Raw genomic sequence first — 26,643 nt, forward strand, 5'->3', positions numbered from 1 at the left:
GTGGGTGACAAAGTACTGGTGCGTGATTATCGGAAGGGAAAGAAGTGGACATCTGGGGTTGTTTCAGCAAAGACTGGCCCTGTGTCATACACTGTGGATGTGGGACTTTCAGTTCACTGGAGGCGTCATGTTTAGCAGATGTTGGCACGCCTAACTGACTGTGACAATGGAGATGAACTGGGACCAGAGGTCAAGGATGTTAGTGAGGCAGATCCTTGTCAACATTCCGTGCCAGAAGTAGTATCCCTTCCGAATTCCGAACCAGTCCAGACTGGGTCGGTACAGCCTGTGGTTTCATCCCCAATCGAAATGGTGGAGGTGTTAGGTTCTCCACGCAAAGAAACTACAAAAAGATACCCTGAACGTACAATTAAGCCCCCAGTACGGTTCAGCCCATAAGTTGAATACGCTTTGACAGCTATGGTACTAGTTGGTTTAAGAGAGTAAACACAATAGTTAATCTAATGCTGTAATGTTCAATCACATTTGTTCTATATTTCTGGTATTAATAGAAGTATTGTGTTAGGAAATATATATATAGAAGAGTAAAGAAAAAGAAGAAAAAAATACACCTTTTGTTTTTGTTAACTGTATTTAACATTGCTATCGAACTGGGTACTACAACATTATGTGGGGAGGAATATGTGATGCACTTTATATCTCAATGCACTAGAGGGCGCTCTAGCGCACATATATGGTATGGCACGTATGGTATGTTGTACCAATGTATGAAGAAGCAGAGTTTCTCAGTGGCACTTGTCTCAGCATGATATTAATGTTATATAAAAAGATGTAACACACACAGTATTCAAATATGACAGATTTTATTTATTGTGAACCTAACATTGCATAAACTTGGTTTCTAGTAATAAACAATTTTAGCGCATATTAAACATACTAGTAGCCTAATTGTGTGTGTGTGTGTGTGTTTGTGTTTTGTGTGACATATGAGGACACAAATGTGTATAATGACATGGGTATGACAGGTATTACAAGCAGAGGGGGAAATATGAGGACATTGGCCATTTCTCCTCTTTTCAAAATGCTTATCATACAGGATGCTTTTTTTTTAGAATGTAAAAATGCAGATGTTTCCTGTGATGGTTAGGTTTGGGGCTGGGGCAGTGTAGGGGGATAGAAAATACGTTTTTTACAAATCAATACTACCTAGGAATGTCCCCATAAGTCACAAAAACAAACGTGTGTGTGACTTCGTTTACATCTGTTGTAAAGACGATCAAAATTAGACTAGCTGACAGACTGCCATGAACGTGAGATGTATAACCAATCGGAGGAGAGCCCTTCTAGCCAATCATAGACGAAAAAGGCGGTACCTTCCCCTACCATCCTGGGAAAAAAATATCGCCCTCCTAACACATGTGACGTGACGCAAAACGAGTTTACGTCACGACGTAGCCTGCTGTACTTTTTTGGGACGTACCATTGTAAGTGAAAAGGGGGTCTGATATTCCCTCTAACGTCTACCTTAATTAATAACAGTTTATACTTGCGCAATAATATGCTGATTTAATGTGAAGTCATGTATATTAATACACAATTTATTATGCCATTGCACAAAAATGCATCTTTAATGAATTATAAACGCTGATGATTTGGGTGAAAAACCCTTCCTTTATAATGGTATACTATAGCGCTCACTGACTGCTACATCGCTCCTTTCTCTCAGCGATCCGCCGCAATGAGGTAAGTTTTCTAGGCCTACTGAAGCAGACATAACCAAAGCCCCCCAAAATATGTTATTCGCTGATGGTTTGACAAAATGTTGAAGCGAATGCGTTTTATCATGGCCTTCTTCCCAAGTTATTGTGTTCTAGCTTTGTAATGAGCTTTAAAACCTCCAGGCCGCATTTCGCTTAGTGTTCCACGTTGTCTCGTTCTCGGACCAAATTATCAGACTAAAATCACATTTATCAACACAACTGGCCCTTTAAACTAAATAAATTCTAAAGAAATGTTTTGACTTTTCCTAAAGTAGTAGAATTTGGTTCTGCTATAAGGAGCAAAAAATTAATATTTACAAAGGAAAGTTATTTACTGAAGTGGAAGGTTTGCAGAACATTTCAGCAACTTTCTCAGAATGTTTGCCTCTTTAACTACAATTTTTGTCAAACCTCTTTACTTCAATATAATTTAACGTGTTTTTATGTCAATAGTCATCCAGCACTTCCACCTTACAGTGCAAGCGGTAAGGTGGACGTCAATAATACACTACATACTACAGTCTTGTTTTAAGTTTTTATTAATTAATAAAAAAAAAATGTAATGTAAGCACATCAAGCGTAATATGGAGGAATACATAAGACTGAATTTGAAAATTTCTTTTTAAACTTCTGTTAAAATACAGAATCACTACCCCAATACGTTTTATCACCAGATAACAATAACAAACAATCTGGGTGTTTAGAATATAAAATTTCAATATACTAAATAATAATAATTTGACTTAAAAAAGGATAAACTTTCATTAATTTCTTACCACTGAATTGTGCAGTTTAGTGGGGCATGCTTCTCTTGTTTAGTAAAACTTCTGTTAACATCATGTTCTTCAATTAGACTTGTCAAATCTCTGAAATCATATTTACTTTTGTATTTATATTAATTACAAGTAATTATTCATTAAAACATTGATAAGCGAATGGTAATCAGTCAGCCAGTAAAATAAAACCGTTTTTTTATTTTCTTGTATAAATATATTGTTCCAGATTTTCAGTCCAAATGCATGCAAATCAGTAAAGATATATAGAAACAGACCCACACATTTATGATTCCTTTATGCTTTTCACACAACACCTAACCCTGGTTCAAATTAATAGCTATAAAATTGGCTTTATCTTATCATTGTAACACATTTAGACTGCGGCAGTAAAAATGTTCAGAGAAGAGATGTTATTGTGATTAGTTATCGACTGATATTGCTTTTTTTTTTTTTTTTACAGCCGATACCGATTATTTGTATGTTTATGTGTCGATAATATAGAACCGATATTTATGTGTGTTATTTCTGTTTTATACAATTATAGCAACAGCACTGAACTGAACAACTTAACTTTTTAAACACTGTAATTTTTGCAAGTTCACTCCCTTACTACAAAAGAAAAGACACATGTACATAAATAGTCTGAAAGTGCATTTAAAAAAATAACACAGTGCAGTCTTTTTAACATTAATGCCGTTGCATATTTTTATTTATAACATTAAAAACAGGCAAAATAAATTACAAAGTCTAATGTTTTCAAATGGAGAACATTAAATGAGAGTTGAGTATCTACTTTATAAATATAAGTATAAATAGTTCAGTTTTAAACTACAGTTTAAAAAGATTTATCTGTTGTTTAATAGACTAAAGAGTGAATATTCTCTGGAATATGCAAACTGTCAGAAAAATAAACAAAACCGTGAATACATCATCGCTATTAGAGAGCCCATCTCATCTGGCACGTTATCAGGAATATTAATGTTTTTGTCGGCCTAGATTTATGAAATGCCGATAACAGCGCTGTTTTCTATGCGTTTACACAGAGCGTCTCTCACATAGGCCTAATAATAGAGCTGTAATTATGTTGATGTTTATTATATAAATGTTATATAGCAGACGTTAATATAATTTAAGGAGTTTTAAATGAGTGGGTCTTGTTTAAAATTACATATGGTGACTAGCTTATGCTGGAGCAACAACCGGTGAGTGAACGGCTAAACGCGACTTCATGAGATGAGCATAAACAGAGAGAGAGAAATAAATGCGCCGCTTAAATTTCCAATATTCTCTTACTCGCGGCTGTTTTATTTATTTCATATAAAGTTACATCTTTATCGTGACATGACGGATTACCTGACTCCGTGAGTTTGTCTCTATTTTAAGCACCAAGTTTTAACTACATAGGAGCATCTCATTTGTGCAGTACTGGCTGTCATGTTAAATAAAGTTTATTAATTAAGGTATGTAAGTTATTTTACGTTTAAACACCGTTGTTGACTCCTTTCCACTCAGACTCAGTTCTTTAAAGGTCCACTGAAATCAAAAGTATAGAGCAGGAAGTACAGTTGCGATATCAAAAGCCCGCCCACACTCTCGCAGATGCAGAACAATTAATTATGTTGGTGTGAAATAAACAGTTATGGAAATGTAGAAATTAAAGCTAAAGCTTTAGTTTAATGCTGGCTACTATGCTCATCCATAGTATCATATATTTAGATCATAACCACAGTTAAAACCATGCATTTAGCACTTTATTACTATGGTAAAATGCAACTATATGGTTTCTATGGTATTTGTATGAAAAACACCTCCAGAGCTGCCCTGAGTCACTTCATGTGCATTGAAATATGCAATTGATTGAAATATATTAAGCTACTGTTGTACAGTAGGTTCATCTACGTCTCAATGTGCTACTACTACTAATAATTGTTTTTAGGTGTGCATAGAGTAGTGTTGTCACGATACCAAAATTATGACTTCGATACGATATCAGACTAAAATATCGATATATCGATATTAAATCGATACCACAGTAAAAAAATATATAAATAAATAAGATGCTTAATATGACAACAGAACTTGTTATTCATTGTTATTTTTTACTAAAAATTCATGTGGCCAGCATGTTCCTTAGGGTTGGGCATCATTTTGATTTGAACAATAATTGATCAATTACTATTAAAATTATCTCACAAATTTTTGCCATCTCAATGTATTTTTTACAATAGGGCAATTGTGTTGCAGTAGCTTACACACAGCACAAGAAAGCTTGATTTCGAATGGTAAATTCAATTTAAAAAGACGAGTAAACAGTAATAAAATAACAAATAAACAGATTACAAACAATAGCACAAATAAATGCAATAGAATAGAAGATACAAATTAAAAAGACTGCTTTATTTTTTCAGGTAGGTCTAACATTCAGATAAGAAACTGAATTTAAAAAATGCATAGTAATTACATTTAAAACAACATTGGATAATGTTCTTTGTAAAAAATTCAATAGCGTACAGATGAAACTATTAAAGTTACACAAGTTGATCAGTCAAGAGCAGTGTGAACGTTTGTCTTTTTGTAGTTTGAATAGCAAATGACTGCGGTCCCTTTAAGACTAACAGACGCATGGATCCACACTGTTCCTGTTACTCGTTCTTCCTGAACTGTTTGCGACTGTGTTTACGTTAATACTCTTCCAGATGTGCACTGATAATTCTTTGAGTGTATTTGACCAATAATATGCTGGAAAAGGAAGCAAATGTTTGCACTTGTATCATGTCAGAGGCGGCTTTATTACGGTAGGCTATGTGTGTGTGCGCTTCAGATGTGGAGCACGAAATCTGCGGGGATTAGTAGAATTAATTTATGTGCAATCCCGCGCGAAATTCAGACCGATCACACACTAACACGCTGTCATGAGGAAAAAGTCCAGCAGAACGCGCGTTCGCCGTGCTCAGAGGTTAACCGGGCTGAGTGAGAATATGCCGGTGTGTGTCAACTCGCTGACGGTCAGAGAGGAGAGCGCACCTGATATCGATACTGTAAAAACTGAGAATCGTATCGTTTCAGATATTCCAGTATCGATATATATCGAAATATCGATATTTCTGATGACAACACTAGCATAGAGAGTTGCTTATTTTTATAGGAAACAATGTTTACTTAAGTTATGTTTACAAGCTTTGCTGTAGTGCAGAGAACCGTAAAATTTTAATGGTATTGGTACTGTACTGACTACTGGAATTTTCATTGGAGTTTCGTTCCACTTTTGGTGCAAAAACATTACCGAACATTTATCAAACTCTTGATATTATTTTATCAAGGAGAAATTGTCACAATAATTATCATTATCATTTCATCACCCAGCCCTAATTGCATACATTATTGTTGACATTAATTTCCATAAATGGACTTAAAGTGTTGCTTTATAAAAAGTTATGTTGTGATTCCTCTTTGAGATGTTTAGATTTGTCACATGCACTTTTCGTGTTCATTTAGCTCTAAATAAAACATGAATGAACATGAGTTTGAATTGTTTTGTGTTTAATCTTTCAGCATGCTCAGACTGCAGAAGCGCTTGGCATCAAGTGTCTTGCGCTGTGGCAAGAAGAAGGTCTGGCTGGACCCTAATGAAACCAATGAGATTGCAAATGCCAATTCCCGTAAGATTTTTTTAAAAACATTTTTATTTGTTTATGTCACAAATGCATCAATAAACATTTACCATTGCTGTCTTATAATAACCCAAACTTGCCCTTTTTTATGGGGAACACAAAATATCTTAAAGGGGTGGGTGAAATGCTGTTTCATGCATACTGAGCTTTTTACACTGTTAAAGACTTGGATTCCCATCCTAAACATAGACAAATTTTCAAAAACTAATGTTGGACGTTTGATGGAGTATTTCTGTGTCAAAAATACTGTGTACAAATGGTTTTTGGAGAGTTTTTTTCGAGTATGGGTCGGCTTGACATTAATAGAGCGGAAGGTCCTTGTATGGGCCTACGGGCTCTTCTGGTAGGGTGCGTGCACGCGTGTGACTAGAGCGAGAGAGGAAATGCACGCCCATAAACACTCCGCGCTCCACTTTATTCCTATGGGTGACATCAAGCGACTTCAACGCTTCAGCACAGCATTCCGGTAAGGCAGCGCTGCATTTGAACCGATATGAACGCAGAAATGACAGGAAGCTTCACAACATCGCTTCAGTTGCGTCGCGAAGTGGATCTCCGCTGTCAGAACCAAATCATACCAGAGAAGTGTGTTTTTGACGGAGCAGTCCCAGCGATAAAGGTTCGGTCCTGCTTTGGAAGCAGCCAGTGAGTAAAACTGCTTCAAATGTCTGCTGTTGGCTATCGTCGCATGAGTAAACATCAGTGTACGACACGATCGCGTGCTTCGTCATTCAAATGTGCTAACGGACTCCATTGTTCTATGTATAACGTTACACTAGTCTGACGTGCAAAACCGTTTTGCTTGCTACTGCTAAGGTTTAGTCGCATACAATAGTCCATTAACCGAATCATGTTCTCATAAACTGCGAGTAAAGACACAAAAATGTTGACAGGCCACTAAATACAGTAGAGACCAACGTCCTGCTGTTGCTGTTTCTCCTGTTTAATTTATTTCAGCCTCTGAATGATTCTGGATCATATATCTATTAGCGGAGCTCGATGGCCATAGGTTTCTCCACGCTTGAGGACGTCACCGCTTTGCACGCTCTTCATTCTTTAGCTCCGCCCACAAGATACGCCTCCAGGCGCTCGTTTTTTTCCGGAAAGACTCGGTACAGCCCATATTTCTTTTATAAATATAATAAAACTAAAGACGTTTCGGAGATATGAAAGATGCAATACTACTCTATAGGTACACAAGATTGACATGAGATTGACTGAAACCGAGTGTTTCACGCCCCCCTTTAATTATCATTTGTGTCATTTGTGAAGTTTGTATGTGGTGTGCTGATGTGTGTAAAAGTGTTTTTAAATGTATTTAATTGTTTTAGTTTGTAAAGATATTTTTACTCCAGTGATCATGTCTTATGCTGATGCATTAATTAAAATGATGTAATCATTTTAATTCATGAGCCCTTTAAAAATAATTACCTGTAAAAGATTTTGAAACCTAATGTATTGGGATGTCCCGAGCCTATTTCAAGGATAGGTCAAATAAGGGTAATACTGTCTTGTTAGGGATGGGACTATGAAAATTTCATATCATACTTATAGTGACCCAAATTATCACGATTATCAATAGGATCACGTTTTTGTTAAAATGAGAGGGAAGTGTTGAAAAAGAACTGATGAACACTGAAAACATTTCAAGTTTTATATTTTAAAATCAACAAACAAAAAATAAAACAAGCAGCTCTGTGCACTTTTGTTTTTAAACCAGATTCTATTCTGTGGCATTTTCTTGACTGTCGTCAATAGCAACACCTTATAACCACAAACATTCATGTTTTAATGCAGACATGCACTCTTGTTTCATTCAAATGCAACTTGCGTCTTTGTTTTTGATTGTATTGAAATCAGAAGAGTGTACTATTAATACTACTATAATTATTACTATAACTTATTGTGATCATCTGGTCTGGACGATTGTTTTGTATGCTGTACAAAACAGATTTATAAACGGCTAAGATTTAAAACATTAATCTCAATTCAATATGTCCCTATAATTGTGGTAAAGAGAATTTGTGTAGTTGTGCAGTAGGGGTATGCCATATCATACAGTCCACGATAATACCGGTATACATTTTTACATGATAAAAAGTGTGTCATTTCGCAATATCAATGATATAGTGACGCAAGGACGTATGGCACATTTACTTTCCCTAGTGCGCACAACAACAAATGTCTATGCACGAAGAGCAGCATGTCAGCCTTCAATAAAGATTTAGTACCTAAAAAGGCTAGCCTGGATGCCAGCCGAACTCAGCCACAACATTTGAGGACGGGCAGTTCGGTCTGGACTCGATCCATAGAGGAGTGATTATGCCCGAACAGAAACTGTTCGGACCAATGAAATAATCAGGGCGGGCTTTAGACAATGATGGACAGATGATAAACAGTAATGTAACTAGGGATGGGTACCGAAACCTGGTATTAAACGGGCCTCGGGGGTGAATTTTGAAAGACCGTTGTATATAAGCTCGGACGTTATCGGTTCTGCTGTCTGTACTTTTGAAAATACATGTGACGTGAGAGAGATGGAGAGCGCGGCGCAAACGACAGCCGAGGACAGAACTAAACATTCAAACATAGCCTGGTTACACTTTAGATCTGTGATAGTCTGATTTTATTTTAGATTTTGGCTTCCAAAAGTTATAATAATAATATTTATGTCTAGCGCAAGATTCCATTTGCAGCAATGCTGTCATTTCTCCCTAAAACTCAAACATAATGACAGAATCAGCACGATCAGTGATTGTTGTAAAATACAGTCTAGCTACTGTTGTTAATTTTGGGACACGTTTAATAATAAAAAGAGCGATTGTAAGCAAGAGATTGTTCCCAAATTTGCGCCCGGTCCAAAACAGCCCGCAACGAGACGAGCAAATTACTCTTTCGGTTTCACATTCGCGTCTACACTATCAAATAAACTCAAACATCTATGTCAATGACGTTTACAGTTTGTGTCTAAAATGGATGTAGTTATTATGGATATAGTTGGGAGAAAATGTAGTGCATCTGCCTATTCGCCTATAGATCTGCTCATCTGTCTTAAAGGGTCATGAAACCCCCCTGCTGCAGCTGTGTTTTTTCACACCTTCGATTTGAAAAGGCTTGTTAAAAGGGGAGTGGTCGACTGAAAAGGTGGGATGGTATTGTGTGGAAAGAGGGAATGGTTTGCATAAATAGGGGAGTGTCAGTAGGTGCATTAAGATTAGAGATATAGCAGCAGTTACAGCGGTTCTGAGACATGTTCTTGGTTCACGTTGGCATAGTTTACCACAGTGAGATTAAATGAGGGATGAATACAGCGAATGAGAGAGCTATGAGTGGCGTGCAGCAGAGATCGCAAATCATTCAGCTCTTCAAACCAGCATAATTCAGTGAGAAATGAAAATAAATGTTTTTAAAACCTAACCATAGGCCTGTATTTTAAATGCTATAAAATAAAGGTGTTAGAATAAAATTGTTATAATATAAAAAATGAAAGAAAAATATATTAAAGTGATGTAAAAATGTGCGTTAAACTCACAGCTCGTGCAGTGATGGAGCGCAGTATTCTGAACAGAAACGCATGAGCTACTCGCGTCAACACTGCACTTTGCTTAATTAAATATTTTCGTTTCAAATCGTTTCATTTAAAAGTGGACATGAAGCTTTTCTATACGCATATTTCTCATGTCTGTGAGGCAAGTAGCCTGCTGCGTTTCAGTTTATTTATGAGACGCGCTCCAGTTCATAAGCAAAAAGCAAAAAAATGGATGTTAAGCCATTGTCCTCCATTTTATACCTGGAAAATTGTGGCGCGCGCGCAGGGGAGTGGGTGGGATCAGTGTGGAGTAGATGATATTATCGGATATGGCGATATTTTTGAAGGCGATTAACGCCCCCCAAAAATTAACATATCGCCCAGCCCTAGTCTATTTATCACATAATAGTCGCTTCAACCCACGGACTTGGCAACGCAGTGCGGTTGAGCTCTGGTGACATTTGATAACTAACGTAATGTGCCGCTTCGTTGCTCTGATTGGTTGTAGGTCTATCCAATTGATGTCTTTCCTGGTTTGGTTGAAACACGCCCCATAATCACAGCCCAATGGAGCAGTATCAGACTCGTATTCTGACTATAATTGAGTATGACCACGTCAGGCTATAAAAAGGCGCTACTTGGTTACAAGAGGTCAGCTCTCTTGACAACTGACAAAATATTGACAACTTGCGGCTGTTTGCAGTGCAATATTTGACCGGAAGGGTAACATTGACAGTTATTTTTGTCAGTTACGGCTCATTAGATCTAGCATTCTGCCTCCTTTGAATCAGACACCAAGATAAAGTAATATGTTTATTCAAAATAATGGATTATAGCATTTATTTTAATTAATTATAGGAAGAGAGAGCTTAGTACATGCGTGACTGGGCCTGTTCAGCATCTCTTTACAATGAAGATGTGCGTTTATTATTAAAAAATTGTGGTGTAACCCCATCATTGCTGTGAAATATAAAGTAGAAATATAGAAATTTTATTGCTAAAAGTTGTGGGGCGGCATTGATAAGTTCAATGCACCTGAATGCAGCGCGCTCTCTGCATGCTCGCTCTCCGCTTCATAATGAAAACAAAACATTAAATGTCCTGTTCTTCGCGTGTTTTCGAAGCTTTGATTATGTTTACAGTTTGCAATATAACATGAGTTCATGTTTCCCATGTGAAAAAAAAGTATTTTTTACACAATTTACGTATCTGTACAGCGCTGTTTTCTCTGTCCTAAAAACGGCCTGATGATTTCCTTGTTCTATGAAGTCCTCCTTCAGAAACGCGTAACGAGTTCTGATTGGGCCAGCGCTTCCCGTGTTGTGATTGGGCAGCAGCTTGGCGCACTTTGCCCGGAAAGGTTCCACCTCTTACCATAACGGGGAGATGCAAGCGCTGAATGCGCGCTCTTCTCCACGTGAGAGAGCAACAAGACCACGCCCCCTATTTTGCGTGTACTTGTGGGCGGAGGGTTAGTCAACTAACCGTTCTAGTGACGTCATTCATGCAAGGAAGTGCAGGGGTGTAGTCCAAACCGGCCGTTCGCTGTAGGCTTTGAAAGAGAACTTCTGTTTAATAAAATATCTCGCTTGGCATTGAACTTTGAGCTTTATAATTTTACAGGTATTATTTATGCTCCAACAGCAACATTTCACACTAACTAAAGTTTGAAAGATAGAATCGCGAAGAAAGGGACCTTTTAATATAGAACAATGATTTATCTGACTTGGAACATCCTGTGCATTAAATTATTTTATTGAACATCTTCCAGCCACTCAGAATCAAATATTTAGACAGACCGTGGCATAAATTGCTTTAATTATTGTTAGACTAAAATGTTATGTTATAGTTTTACTTAAGATTTCCAGTAAAACATGAATAGCTTGTACCAAGGTTAGTTTGCTTCAATTTGACTGATGCTGTGTGTGACTATAAGGCCGGGGACACACTTCAAGTGTGCCGTGAGCGTCTCGGCTGCGTGGCGTGTTTTTATTTCTCCCATATTAACAGGTTGGAGCTTGCACACTGCCTGCGTGACACGCGCGGCTCGAGCCATGCATGCTTGAAATAGACCGGAAACTGCGTGCATGCTTAAAATAGAAGAGACGCCTATTTTTATATATCACGATTATTCTTTCAAAAACTGATAATGTAGTTATGGCCATTTTACATGTTCTTTACCAAACTACACTTCACCCAAAAGGCCTGTAGGTGGCACACCGACTTCATTTAACCAACTATGAGAACTTTGTTAGATGGTAAATCAATACAAAACCCATGGTTTTGATGAATGCTTTGTAAAGATTTTTAAAGCAACACAATTCGGTTGAAAATGAGACAAACCACAGAACCACATTTTTCTTAAAAAATAAAAATAAAAACACATTTAAAAAAAATGTCTGGCTCTAGACATTCTAAAAAACTTTGAACGTGAAAAATGCTTAATTTGGCTTAATGCACTGACAGTGATATTAACCTGATAACCGTCACGAGGACGGTGACGCACTGAAACTCTCTTTGCTTAAATTAGATCAAAATTACTATCAGATGTAAGTAATTACCTTGACAAACTATACATCATTAAAAAGATCTAAGACTAAAGTTTAATTTTGTTACCTCTGTTTTATTCTCAAAGTCTTATAATGACCGTAATGTGTTAATATGTGCCAGGAGTTATGAATATGATCTTGGGCGTCGCTACCTTTTGATTGTAATATGCGCGTCATTTGCTCCCATTCATAAAAAACTCCTCTCTGGTCGTCATGAAGACACTCGACAAAACAACTTCCCTCAGGGTTTTTACTTCAAATGTGTGCAGATGTGGAGAAATATTGATAGATTCTCACATGTTTGAGTCAAATTTCTATACAGAGAAGTATTATTTATTCAATCTTTATCCAAAATCCGCGGATGTGTGATTATGAGCGCAGTAGACTGTGTTATGCTGTGTTTTCAATTCATTCTGGCAGCCGGAGGGCGCTGGAAAGCTGTACTACTGAAAATTCACTCCCCTATGCATAGATGAAGAACAGACACACCATGTGACATTCAGGAAGTATCTGACATTACCAAAACAACTTCCTGAGTTCTTTAGATCGCTATTTTATGCAGATAGACACGTTTTAAGACAATAAACACACAATCGCGGCAATATATGGTTGGTCTGTGTTCTTTATGCCATGTTGGGTGGTTTCATAATAGATGATATTTATAATGCAATGCTATTCCACATAGCTTTTAGCATTGTATATTTTCTGTCAGATTTTTTGACCCGAAGCTACATGAGATCACATATTGTTATATAAAACACTCGACTTATAAATTATAAAGTGATATGAAGCAAGTTTTGAATAAAACATGATTTTAATCGTATAAATTGTTGTTTTGCTGGTGTGCTAAGCTAACATGCTAGCTTGCCCTAGATGCACCTGCCACTGAGTAAATACTTTATTTTTATGAACATTTTCTAAATGTAAAACTACTGAAATGCTTATTTGGACGAAATGCATTCAATAGAGTCTCAGTGAGGGTAAAGTGAGAGGTTTGATTTAGAAATGAGGTTTGAATAGAACAGTTTGAATAGAGAATCGTTAGTAATTATAATGCAAACAAAAGAATAATAATTGGAGCCATAACCAGTCCGCAGAAGTGTGAATGTGTGCCTGGGAGACAAACTGAATGGGGCAGTTTGCACCTCTAAACAATAGAGGCAAAATAGAGAATGAAAGCTGAGAAGACATGGCAATAAACATCAGTTGATATTTTAGAGATATCTCAAAATAAAATCACATGAAACGATCTTGTAAAACGTTTAATAAAATTCAGAGTTTTAGACTGATCATCTTCAGATCTGAAATATAACATGGTCAGACTTGTGGCTTTAGCTGTAGTGCATTTCTAGATTTCTCCAAGGCCCACTTCAATTTTATTTTCATAAAGATATTTCATACAAATAAATTTCTAATAACTTTACAAAACTTTGAAGCTTATTATAGCTTTTTTTTATTATAAAAAATATTATCATTTTGACTTTACAGTAAACTGCCAGGTGTCTGCTTTCAAATGAGACCATAATTATGCTTTTAGTGCAAAGGATTCACAAACTGTATTTGTTTTAGTCTGAGTATACATTTCTTAGGATTTTTTCAAAATTTAGAAATCAGCTTAACAGGTTAACCCCTTGCCTGTCACCCCCTCCATTTGGCAAATTGAGCATTTAGACAAACTCATAGTAAAAAGACAGCTGCTCACAAATGATTCTGAATATACGCATAACCAGAAAGCCAACACTTGAGTTTACAGCTGAATTACTCAGACCGTTATTAATATAGAGATATATAGGCTAAAACATAAAAAATGTAAATATTTAAAATATTTTTCTTCATGTATAAATGTAGTTATGTGAATGTAGTATAACGACTTATAACTACAACTAAAGGGAAGCCACAAGTGTGGTCATCCTTTATTTAAAATCTGAAGCTATTATGTCCAAAACTTAGCCTGACAAGCCAGACCCACATCAAGATGTTTGGTCTGGAAACTCACCATAGACAGTGCTCAATCCGAGGGGCGGGTTAAACGGTTGTCTTTCAAACTCCCTCTGCACGCGATAGGATACAGTACACAAACCAACCAGAGCAACGAAGGTGAAGCAGAGCTTGTTGATAGATTAAACATTCGCTGTATCCGGTCGGCAAAACTCCGAACACATCTTCCCTTTTTAAGAATGACTTCAGTACCGTTCTTTTCTCAGAGAAAAGCTTAACTCCAAGTCTTCCAGAGTCACAGTCAAAGCTGATTCGAAAGACCTCCGTTCGACTGTTTCTCTGTTTACTAGAAGCACGCAAACGCAACTCGGCCATTGTCATTATGGCCCCGCCCACCGACTCTATACACGATGTGATTGGCCCGGCAAGAGTTAGGGGAATACAGCTCAGAAGGGTATTGAGAGTTGCTAGACGACACTCGCGGGCAGATTTAATTTGCTGCCGCTAGGGTGCGTCTAGATTTCTAGGCTATCCAAAACTATGAATTTTATGAAACATTTTCTAAGACCATGTTTAGATTTTTTTTTAAAGATGCTTTTATCAAATAAGTTTGTTGGCATTTTGCAGTCTTTTGTCTAATGTCTGGCAAGGGGAACAGCTCAATTGAAGGGTGACTCACCCTAATGTCGTTCCACACCCGTAAGACCTCCGTTCATCTTCAGAACACAGTTTGAGATATATTTGTTTTATACTTGTTTTATATTTTAGTCCCAGAGCAAATGCAGTCTATGCACACTGTACTGTCCATGTCCAGAAAGCCAATAAAAACCTCATCAAAGTAGTCCATATTAGGGCTGGGCGATAATCGCCTTCAAAAATATCGCGAAATCCGATATCATCTACTCCGCACTGATTCCGCCCACTCCCCTGCATGCGGCACAAAATTTTCCAGGCATAAAATGGAGGACAATGGCTTAATATCCAAGAAAAGATGTACATCAGTAATTTAGCAGTATTATGGATTTAAACCAAATGCAAATGTGAACCAGCGGATCCAACAGAGGCTATCTGCAGGCTGTGCAAAAAAAAAAAGAAAGAAAGAAAGTAAAGGTTAAAGATGCGCAGACCACTAATCTCCGCAGCCATATCCACGTACACTACCCAGCAGTAGCGGCCTCATTTGAGCCCCGCTCTGCAGCCTTCTCAAAGACGATGGAGCAGCAATGACACCTTAAATGTCAATTAGAGCTTAGATCGTGCTCAAAAAAATCAAGCCCGACCCTACCCGAGCCTGTGCATGTTGTGTCCGAGCCTTCTCCAGCCCGGCCTGACACAATTATTTGAAATCAATTGGGATAGGCAGATATCGTTATCACGCTTAAAATAGGATTAATCGTGCAGCCCTAATAGATTTACGCTTTGAATTAAATATTCTCTTCTCAGCGACAGGAGCACGTTGGAAAAGAATGGACAATGTCCTTTATTTTGTTTGCACTAATAAATGATACTGCCTTCCAGCTGCAATAACCAATAAAACTTTGTTTCATATATTTGTTTCTATATTGTCATAAAGATCATTATCACAAATATTCTTGAAATATCGTGGGATAATTTGGAGGCTATATTGCCCACCCCTAGTAATATGTTTTCAATGAATACACATTATCCCTTAAATGTCACCCTTAATAGTCGTGTTTGAACTAGGGATGTCAAATAAAAAATGTGAATCTCATATTTGTTGAATTTACAAAAAAATCTACATATTTATGGTAAGGTGAGCTATATCTATATTTTTGTTAAGGTGAGCGAGCCATGATGATGCAACTGACACGGTTTGTTTATCCACTACAGTGCAGTGCGGCTGTGTTTTTAATTTGAAAAAGTGGAAAAAAGAGTGAGGAGTCGGAGAGAAAATGGGCAACCTGTTTGACGGCATAAACAGTCAGACACAGAGCAGTGCAGAAGAAGGCAACAAGGTTATTATAGTTTTGCATGTTTAATTTTTATTTTATTATAGTTTTGAATATTGCTACAAATTTGAGTTTATTTTAATTAACTTTTATAAATGGTTTTGCTAGTTTTAGTTTAGTTTTAGTTAAGTTCTTTGCAACGCATTCTTTGTGAACTGTCATTTAGGACTAGCGATGTGTTCACTGCCCGCATCGTGTCACAGGACAACGGTTAATCACCTCAACTCACGCGCAGTAGCGCCATATAAAGACAGGTGAATTATGGGGTTACGATTCTGCTACAATTCTGTGCGTGCAAGATATTTTGATCACGCAAAAGGGCATTTCGAACGCACATGAACTGAGTTTTGCGGAGGAATGTTTGCCTAGCAAATAAGGTATTTTGAGTGAACAAAATAAATTTTGCATTTAAAATAAGTTTATTTGGATGTGTGCCGACATTCTCTTTCGCATGTGCAACATCTCGGTTGCTTGTGCTCTGATACCCGCTCTAGACTGCTCGAGCTCGCTTGCTCAACACAAAACTCAGTTACAATATGACAAAATTCCAGCCAATCAGAGATGAGATTGTTAAATACTGATTGGCTGGCTTAACAACCAATCACAAGACTCCCTGCATTACTACCTACAGCAGACAAGTAAATATACATATATACAAAATCTAATTTAACATTGTTATAAAAAGTCTTTGACATTCATTTTCAAGTTCAAATGTCTACCATTTGATGACTGCACATACGTCTTATTTATATATCTTATTTTTACTAAATTAAAGGACAACTTTGGTGAAAAATTAACCTAGGGGTAATTAACACATGGTTACTGAGTAGTTCGTTCTCTGGGATAAGTTTTCATGAAAATCGATGTAAAGACTTTTATCACTGGGAGAAGAAAAGAGTGATATATAGTTACTATATACTGTGTAGCTATCTGATATAAAGACACCCAAGTTAGTCAAAGTATAATTGAAAGGATTGTTATTGTTGCTTCCATAGACATCAGTGTGCATTTTTTTGCTTGTCCATATGTGCATTTAAATCTGGAACCTAAAATAAACATGATGTGGATGAAAACATGGAATAGTTGTGATATGTGAAGAACAATAAGTGCTGTCTCTGGCTCGGCACCAGTAAAAGCACATTTGAATTTAAGTTGCACTGAAATGAGGCCCTGAAATCTGCGTTCTGATTCGATACAATTACATACGTTTCGGAAGCCAAACCTACTAATAACAGTTGTTAATGCAAGATGGGCTTGGTCTGAGTATTGTGATTTACACATGCAAACCGAACCATTGAGAACTTTTTAAGTGTACAAACAGTTTAATAAGAAGATACTTTATAAAGACAGTCCATTACACGTATACGGACAGCAGCCATCTTGGAAAATAGTCTCTCAACGAGTCGAGCCACGAACACTGTGCTAAGTGATGAACTGTGACTTGGAATCTCAAATGGTCTGTTGTTTTCAGAAGAAAGCACTGAACACAACAGAGAAAATAAATAAATAAAAATAAATTGTCCATGCAATTAGATTTCACAAACTAAATTCCTATCGACCAGCTCACTTAGCCCAGCGTTTCTGGCTCGACTCATTCGAGGAACCGAGTGTGTCAACTTGGGTGTCTTTATATCAGATAGCTATATCACTCTATTCTTCTCCCAGTTCACCATCCACTTACTTTCATGCATTTCATGAGACGTGGATGAAGTTACGTGATGAAAATCCAAATGATGAGTCTAAAACTGAATTTTATTAAATGTTTTACAAGATCGTTTCATGCGATTTTTATTTTGAGATTTCTCTAAAATATCAACTGATGTTTATTGCCATGTCTTCTGAGCTTTCATTCAGTGTATTGCCTCTATTGTGTAGAGGTGCAAATTGCCCCATTCAGTTTGTCTCCCCGGCACACATTCACACTTCTGTGGACTGGTTATGGCTCTAATTATTGTTCTTTTGTCTGCATTATAATTACTAAAGATTCTCTATTGAAACTGTTCTTTTCAAATCTCATTTCTAAATCAAACCTCTCACTTTACCTTCCCTGACTCTATCAAATGCATTTCATCCAAATAAGCATTTCAGTAGTCTTACATTTAGAAAATGTTCATAAAAATAAAGTATTTGCTCAGTGGCAGGTGCATCTAGGGCAAGCTAGCATGTTAGCTTAGCACACCAGCAAAACAACAATTTATAAGATTAATGTTTTATTGATGTTTTATTCAAAACTTACTTCACATCACATTATACTTTATAAGTCGGGTGTTTTATATAACAATCTGTGATCTCCTGTAGCTTCGGGTCAAACACTCTGACAGAAAATACACAATGCTAAAAGCTATGTGCAATAGCATTGCATTATAAATATAATCTATTATGAAACCACCCAACATGGCATAAAGAACACAGACCAACCATATATTGTCACATTTGTGTGCTTATGGTCTTCAAACGTGTCTATCTGCATGCTATAGCGATCTGACGATTTCTGGAAGCTGTTTTGTTTATGTCAAATACTTCCTGAATGTCACATAGTGTGTCTTCTTCATGTGTTCCATATTAGGACTGAATTTTCAGTAGTACAGCTTGTCAGCACCCTCCGGCTGCCAGAATGAATTGAAAACACAGCACATCACAGTCTACTGCGCTCATAATGACCTTCTTCATTTATCTGCAGCCTGACAACTGAATAAACCATGTATTAATATAATTTCAATATGTATGTATAGATAACCCTTTCATCATAATCTGTGCAAAAAATGTATGAACTATTCAAAAATTTACTTTAAAAATGTTCCTGTCATTTCTGAGCTTTCACGTTGTCATTAAGATGGCAGTACCAAGAAATAAATGTGTGTGGCCACATGACCAAATTGCCCAACAATGTTAAACCTGCCCAGAACTCATATAGACATCTTAAATGTATATTATAAATTAAGATTTGCTTCATAATAGAAGTTGCTTTTTAATACCACACTAAAATATGTGACGAAAATTTGCGGTCACAGTTGTGACTGGTGGGATTAAATGTGTTAATAAGAATCAAAGCTATTTGAATTCTTATAGTGAAGACTATGCTGTTTTTATTTAATTGTTAATTCTCACTTTTACATTTTTACAGCACAGTGCTGGTAAGAAATTGTTACCGAACGGTCAATTTAGCAACAGTCAGTAATTTACATAAAAAAAAATAAGAAATTAGATGTATAATAATATTATTATTATTATTATTATTATTATTATTATTAATCACAAATGTTATTATTCCAGAGTTCATTAAAGGCAAGGTCTTTAGCATCCAAAACAAGCCTGATGATGGCAGATAGGTTGATCTCTTAGCTTGCTCAGTACATTAGCAGAGGAATCAATGTGCATTATTTAACCGTCTTAATTCTTTTTTTTTTAGGCCAACAAATTCGTAAGTTGGTAAAGGATGGTCTGATCATTAAGAAGCCTGTAACTGTTCACTCTCGTGCCCGATGCCGTAAGAACACCCTGGCACGTCGTAAGGGCCGGCACATGGGTATCGGTACGTTTGAATGTTATTGTTTCTATGTATTTTTTTCTTTGTTTTAAAATAAAACCAGTGAGATGTCATTTTCAGTTGTTGATTGCCTTGTTTCAATCTTAAATCTCAGGTAAGAGGAAGGGTACAGCTAATGCCCGTATGCCAGAGAAGCTTTGCTGGATGCGTCGCATGAGAATTCTACGGCGTCTCTTGCGTCGTTACAGGGAGTCCAAGAAGATTGACAGGCACATGTAAGTCATGTATTTGCTGTCTTTATGGTTTACTCGTAATTAGGGATGCACCAATACCAGTATCAGTATTGGCTCCGATACCAATACCACACAAGCATGTACAGTACTTGTGACAAAGAAACGCAGACAATAGCACAAACAGAGAACAGAATGGGTGTATCAGAAAAGAATATCTATGAAATGTTAAACACCTTAAATATTTACTCCTATGCAGGATTCCCGCTGGGTCTTGAAAAGCATTAAAAGTGCCCTAGAATGATTTGAAACTAGACTACTAGACTAGACATGGGAAACATTATTGGATAATTCTTATAACTGACATTTCTCTGGGCCAATCGGAATCTAAGCTCACTTGTGTCAGATTCTTGAAGCACACGGCGTCAACTGAGCTCGCCATTGAATGAGACGCCTGGCTACCATGTGAGTCTGACGGATGGAAGGAAGCAAGCTTAGTGTTCAATTCAAGCATGGCCGTAGATTACGGGGGGGGGACCCTGCCCATTTAATAAAGTGTATTTTCATCCACCAGACTTTAACTGGGTCTCCCCGATCCTAGTTGACCCGCTCCAAGCGGGATCCATCCTGGCGTTCCCTGCTCGAGGACGGGCAAGTTAACGGGGATGCTGAAGACAGCTTTCTCTACCTCAGTTAATGCGCGCTTCTTGAGATCACGGGCAAGTGTATTTATACATAGAAACCAATGTGAATACAACAAGATTTAAAATCAGAGTTCAGAGACAAGCATTCAAGCATGGCCGTAGATTACGGGGGGGACCCCGCCCATTTAATAAAGTGTATTTTCATCCACCAGACTTTAACTGGGTCTCCCCGATCCTAGTTGACCCGCTCCAAGCGGGATTCGAACTGGCGTTCCCTGCTCGAGGACGGCGTTCCCTGCTCGCCGTTCCCTGCTCGATTTTTTAAAAGCACAAAAAATAATCTATGCATGACCTGTCATTTTATTCGTATCTAAATATGAGGAGGGCGCTCTCACAGAAAGTCCAAAAGCGGATTTGTAGAAACTTTGTCACGCTGGAGCTGCAGCTGAAGGAAAACAATCGTTATGAGCTGAAACGTGACGACGACAATTAGACGATTGCGACAATATATGCTTTATCTATGTTTTTTAAGCCATCTCAATGTAGGCTATTTATTGACAATAAAGTGGGCCTATATCATATGAATAATGCAGTTCTAACTGACAGCTTATTAAATGTTTGTCTTCTGCTCACCAAAGCTGCATTTATTTAATCAAAAAATACAGTTAAAAAAGTAATGTTGTGAAATACCATTACACATGAAAACATCCTTTTTCTATGTTAATATAGTTACGTGCGATTTATTCCTGTGATCAAAGCTGAATTTATCATCATTAATCCAGTCTTCAGTGTCACATGATCCTTCACTAATCATTCTCATATGAGAATTTTATAATCAAGAAACAATTTTGATTATTATTTGTGTTGAAAACAGTTGTGCTGCCTGAAAAATGTTGTGGAAACCATGATACATTTTATTTTTCAGGATTCTTTGATGAGAGTTCAATGGACAGCATTTATTAAATAAATTATCTTTTAAATATCACTTGTGATCAATTTAATGTCTGATCAACAAAAGTATTAATTTCTCTCTTTTTTAATTTTACCACAAAGGTTTGAATGTTATGGTGGTTTCCGCAAAATGAAGCAGAACCATGAGCAGCAAAACTATTTTCAACACTGTAATAATCATAAATGTTTGTTGAGCATCAAATCCTAATATGAGAATGATTAGTGACACTGAAGACTAGAGAAATGATGATAAAACCAGCTTTGATCACAGAAATAAATGACACACATATATATATATATATATATATATATATATATATATATATATATATATATATATATATATATATATACATATATACATATATATATATATATATATATATATATATATATATATATATATATATATATATATATATATATATATATATATATATACATATACATATATATATATATATGGTCACGTATATCCCCCCCCAATAAATCCCATTATATCGCGATAGGAAACTAATAAAAACACTCAATGGTGGTCTAAAGGGAAATATAGATTGAAGGTGTAATTTTAATGTTTTAATTTGTTTTGTAGCTTGATGCTAACTGAAGCTCTAAAGCACCTGTTGCAACAAGAGCTTTGTCTATTTATGTTACAATAATTCACATAATGTGCTTTTATTTTTTATTTATTTTTATATGTTTGGTCTGGAAACTCACCATAGACAGGGCTCATTCCGAGGGGCGGGATAAACGGTTGTCTTTCAAACTCCCTCTGCACGGCGCTACAACCAACCAGAGCAACAAAGGTGAAGCAGAGCTAGTTAAACTTTCGCCGTATCCGGTCGGCAAAACTCAGAACACATCTCCCCTTCTTAAGAATGACTTCAGTGCCGTTGTTTATTTTCTCAGAGAAAAGCTTAACTCCAAGTCTTCCAGAGAAGCTTCCAGAGAAGTCAAAGCTGCTTCGAAAGACCGCCGTTCGCCAGTTTCTGTGTTTACTAGTCGCACGCAAGCGCAACTCGGCCGTCATTATGTTAAGCCCCGCCCACTAACTCTATACACGATGTGATTGGCCCGACCAGAGTTTGGCGTTTACAGCTCAGAAGCATATTGAGAGTTGCTAGACGACACTCGTTGACAGATTAGATTTGCTGCCGCTAGGGTGTGTCTAGATTTCTAGGCTAAGTTTTAGACATAACAGCCTCAGATTTTAAATAAAGCATGACCACACTTGTGCCTTCAATTTAGTTGTAGTCATGATAAACGGCTGAAACGGCTAATCAATGCCTATAAATGCATTTATTAGCATCAACTGTTTTAGGTGTTTGATTGGGGTTGGAGCTAAACTCTGCAGGGCAGTGGCCCTTCCAGGACCAAGATTGGGGACCCCTGTTATAAGTCGTTATGTAACATTCACATAATAATTTTTATACATAATGGAAAATATTTAAAATATTACATTTTTTAATTGTTTTGTTTTAGCCTGTATATCGCTATATTTATAACTGTCTGAGTAATCCTGAGTATTCAGCTGTAAACTCAAGTGTTGGCTTTCTAAATATGTATTGGTTATGTGTATATTCAGAATACCGTACGAGCAGCTGTCTTTATACTATGAGTATGTCTAAAGGCTCCATTTGCCAAATTGGGAGATGACAGGTAAGGGATTAAGGTCAAAAATTGTCCAGATACAGTTTTACAGGTTTTATTTACAACCCTAGAAATTGTCCCTTGGATGTAATGCTCTGTTTTTGCCTTATTTGAAAGGGTCGTGAATATTAATGTAGAGTTCTGCTCTGATTGGCTAACACATCTATACCATCTGTCATGGCAATGATTTTATAATAATAGCTGCTTAACTTTGAATCACGAACTGAACGTTTGTACAGTAACGTTACAATTTGACAGTAGAGTACTGATTTAAAAGTCGATTTATTTAACCAAACAAAGAATGTAGAAGCCACTCAAAATAGTCAATGTCATGTTTACTACTCACCTGCTGCAAAATAATCATACTTCAGTTCTCAAAATGTTATATTTATTTAACAAATTGACTAGAAGCCTTGTCAAATATCGTTTCAACTTAGATGGTGAAGGTGACGTTAGCTACAAGGATCGAGTGAGCGACCTGTAAGCAACTAAACAGTAGTAGTAAACGTAGTTAATAGGGGTGTGCGAAATATATCGTCTGCGACAATCTCGTAATTGTCGTTTTGGCGATGTGCAAACTGACATTATCGAGTATTTCCCTCACACACACAAACCCAGCGTCTGTGTGTGTGCGCGTACACTACGTGATGTAGTCTTGAAGATTAGTCCATGTGCACTCTTTCACTGCATGTATTTTTAATAAATATCACAGGAGGAATCCAGATATCAGTATGATGATAAATGTGATATTGATTTTATAAAAGTTTACTAAACAAGAATTTAATAAGTGACATACATTTTAGACACACTATTGCCCATTTTTACTCTATTTCGCCAACAAGAACAAAGTCACAGCACTGAAATCGAGTCTTTGAGCAACACATGCAGTGTTTTCTTTACTGAATGAATCAGCTTTTTGAACAAATCATTTGAATCATCAGTTGTTTTAACCAGTCGTTAAAATTATTTGGGTCAAATTAGTCATTAGGTCGCGAATTGGACATTAGCAGACCCAAAAACATTAGTCGGACATTAGTGTGCAAATCACATCTGTTAGAACATCGTAGAAGATTTGTCAACACAGAAAATACTTCATAACTGTATATACTTTTTCAACCGTTTTTTGAAAATATGGCTTATGCCAGCTGATCAGAGAAGAGTCAACATTTTTTGAGCGCCATTCACACCCAGCGGTAATTCAAGGAAAAAATTGTCCGAATGCGCCACGTGCAACATGGATTCGGACTTCCGACCTTTTGGTTTTGATTAATATATGAAATATGAGAGAGCTAAGACTGCTTATTTTGAAGACAGATAGAGTGCGTGCGGGGGAGGAGCTCACTGCTCGTTCTCTCTGTCACTTAGGTAACATGCACCCTGTCACAAGCGCAGCAGTAATCTATTCTGAATCACTCAAAATCACAATAACTCATCAAATAAGGCTTTGGTGGGACAAAAATTTGTTTTGGCGACCGCCAAAAAATATTCATTGCAGGAACAACCCTGATGTGCAGCAACAACACAAAAAAATTCAGGCTACATAAAATATATCAAACAGCAATGCACACGAATAACCATTATTGGGACTGTCATATGCATAACATTATATTGAGAACACACAAAAAAAAATGTTGGGAATTATCTGGGTTTAGTTGCTGTGTTTCAATGTGTTGTAGCAGGAAGAGCGCATCCACATTTCTACATTTTGACCAGCACACTCAAGTTCACTTGTGTGTTTGCTTCATTTTGTGCAGATATAAGTTGTAATATTAAGTTTATATAGTATAAATATCTGGAAAATACCTGTATTGTATTGGCACATATTAAAAAGTATCAAAGTTGTATTGATGCATACATCAGCTGACATCAACCCTTCTGTTTTCTTCATATTTGTCTTGATCAGGTACCACAGCCTGTACCTCAGAGCTAAGGGAAATGTGTTCAAGAACAAGCGCATCCTCATGGAGCATATCCACAAGCTGAAGGCTGATAAGGCTCGCAAGAAGCTGCTGTCGTAAGTAAAATTGCCCTGGCAGCAAATAAAACAATATCAGGTTGTTTTTTTGGGGGGTCCTTCTCACTGCTCTAAAACTAAGTCAATAGTATTTGAATACTTTAATAATTGAAAATTAAATAATTCAGTTAAGTGAAGATGGGCTATATTTTTGCTCTCTTCTAGTGACCAGGCGGAGGCTCGTCGCTCTAGGACAAGGGAAGCCCGTAAGCGCCGTGAAGAGCGCCTGCAGGCCAAGAAAGAGGAGATCATCAAGACTCTGTCAAAAGAGGAGGAGACCAAAAAATGAGCATTCATCTTATGTCAAACCCTGCTTAAGTTGTAATAAACAGCCACAAAACTCAAACCTGACTCTCTATGTGCTATTTATGGATCAAAGCAGTTAAGGTTACATGCATATCATTGCACGAGTAAAAAGAACGTGTATCATTACATGCTAAATGTTTGTGGAAAACATTATTTGGAATGAATAAGCAAAAATAGTCAATCAGATTTTAGCTGTTAATAAAAATGGCTGACCATTTTAAAATTGTAGAGATGAGGAAGTGAATCATGCCACAAGGTGGTGCTATAATAAACCTAATCAACCATCTTTCTTGCCTCCTCTGGAAATGTTAGGCCCAGCACAATTGTCAGGAGTACTAGATCTGGCCATGCTAATCCTCTCACTACTACAGTGTGTTATCAAAAGGTAAACAAAGTAAATCTGGTAAGAGCAAGAAGCTAGAGATGACGTGATGTTAAAAATGAGCAGCATAGTTTGTTACTTAGTGCGCAGTCAGGCTTTGTCTGGCCAGCACAAAGTCGACAAGGGTTATTATACCAAAGCAAAAGCACTTCATGGTTACATTTGTTTTTGTTAGCCTTCAATATGAACATTGTTTGTAGGACAATATTGGTCAGGATAAGAAATTCCTTTTTTTTTTTAAATTAAACATAGATTTTTCAAATGGAAAAAAATGTGAAAATACTGAGATTATACTGTAAATTGTCATTCAGCCTAAAAATACAAAGAAATTATTTTTGTGGACATTACGTCAAGCATGCTTTAAATGCTGATTTTATCCCCCATGTTTTAATGTACATTATCGTTGTTAAATGGTTATTTAACAATTAACCTACTTTCAGTCTTGCATTACTATTTGTTTGTTTGCTGTTTACTTGATGCTAATTTAAATTTATTGTCTATTACCACCCATTACTACTTAGACCAATGGCAAAAATAAGCTCAGAATTCCAAAATATGTTGCAGAGCATTGCTGTAGTGTGACTATTGCAATGGATCAAAACTAGTTGGCATTAATTTGATAATTGAAAGGGTTTAATAGCACTATTTGGTTGAGCCTGTTACACTCAAATCGGTTACAAATTACACGTATAAGATGATAAAACATACAGTTAATTGAGCCCAGCATGTTTGTAGAATATTACCTGAAAGATGCCATTGCAGTGTCTGGCTAATGGCATTTAAAGCTGGGGACAAAACTAGCGGCTACGAAACCTAAATGTGTTT

General features: G+C 36.8%; 1 protein-coding gene across 1 annotated transcript; it reads left to right on the forward strand.

Annotated features, from left to right (window-relative positions):
- Positions 1 to 1,654: 1,654 nt before the first annotated feature.
- LOC137055596 (large ribosomal subunit protein eL19-like) lies at positions 1,655 to 25,476 on the forward strand. The gene is made up of 6 exons (XM_067429433.1): positions 1,655 to 1,704; positions 6,050 to 6,156; positions 19,564 to 19,686; positions 19,796 to 19,916; positions 25,020 to 25,130; positions 25,296 to 25,476. The coding sequence occupies exons 1-6, from the start codon at positions 1,700 to 1,702 to the stop codon at positions 25,417 to 25,419; spliced, it is 591 nt and encodes a 196-aa protein (XP_067285534.1). The 5' UTR covers positions 1,655 to 1,699; the 3' UTR covers positions 25,420 to 25,476.
- Positions 25,477 to 26,643: the final 1,167 nt, after the last annotated feature.

The sequence above is a fragment of the Pseudorasbora parva genome, chromosome 21 (genome assembly GCF_024679245.1).
Source record: "Pseudorasbora parva isolate DD20220531a chromosome 21, ASM2467924v1, whole genome shotgun sequence".
Lineage (NCBI taxonomy): Eukaryota > Metazoa > Chordata > Actinopteri > Cypriniformes > Gobionidae > Pseudorasbora > Pseudorasbora parva.

Coding starts and splice junctions, on each gene's coding strand:
- LOC137055596 (XM_067429433.1), top strand. Junction 19,917..25,019: donor AAGAAGATTGACAGGCACAT/GTAAGTCATGTA, acceptor TGTCTTGATCAG/GTACCACAGCCTGTACCTCA. Junction 25,131..25,295: donor GCTCGCAAGAAGCTGCTGTC/GTAAGTAAAATT, acceptor GCTCTCTTCTAG/TGACCAGGCGGAGGCTCGTC.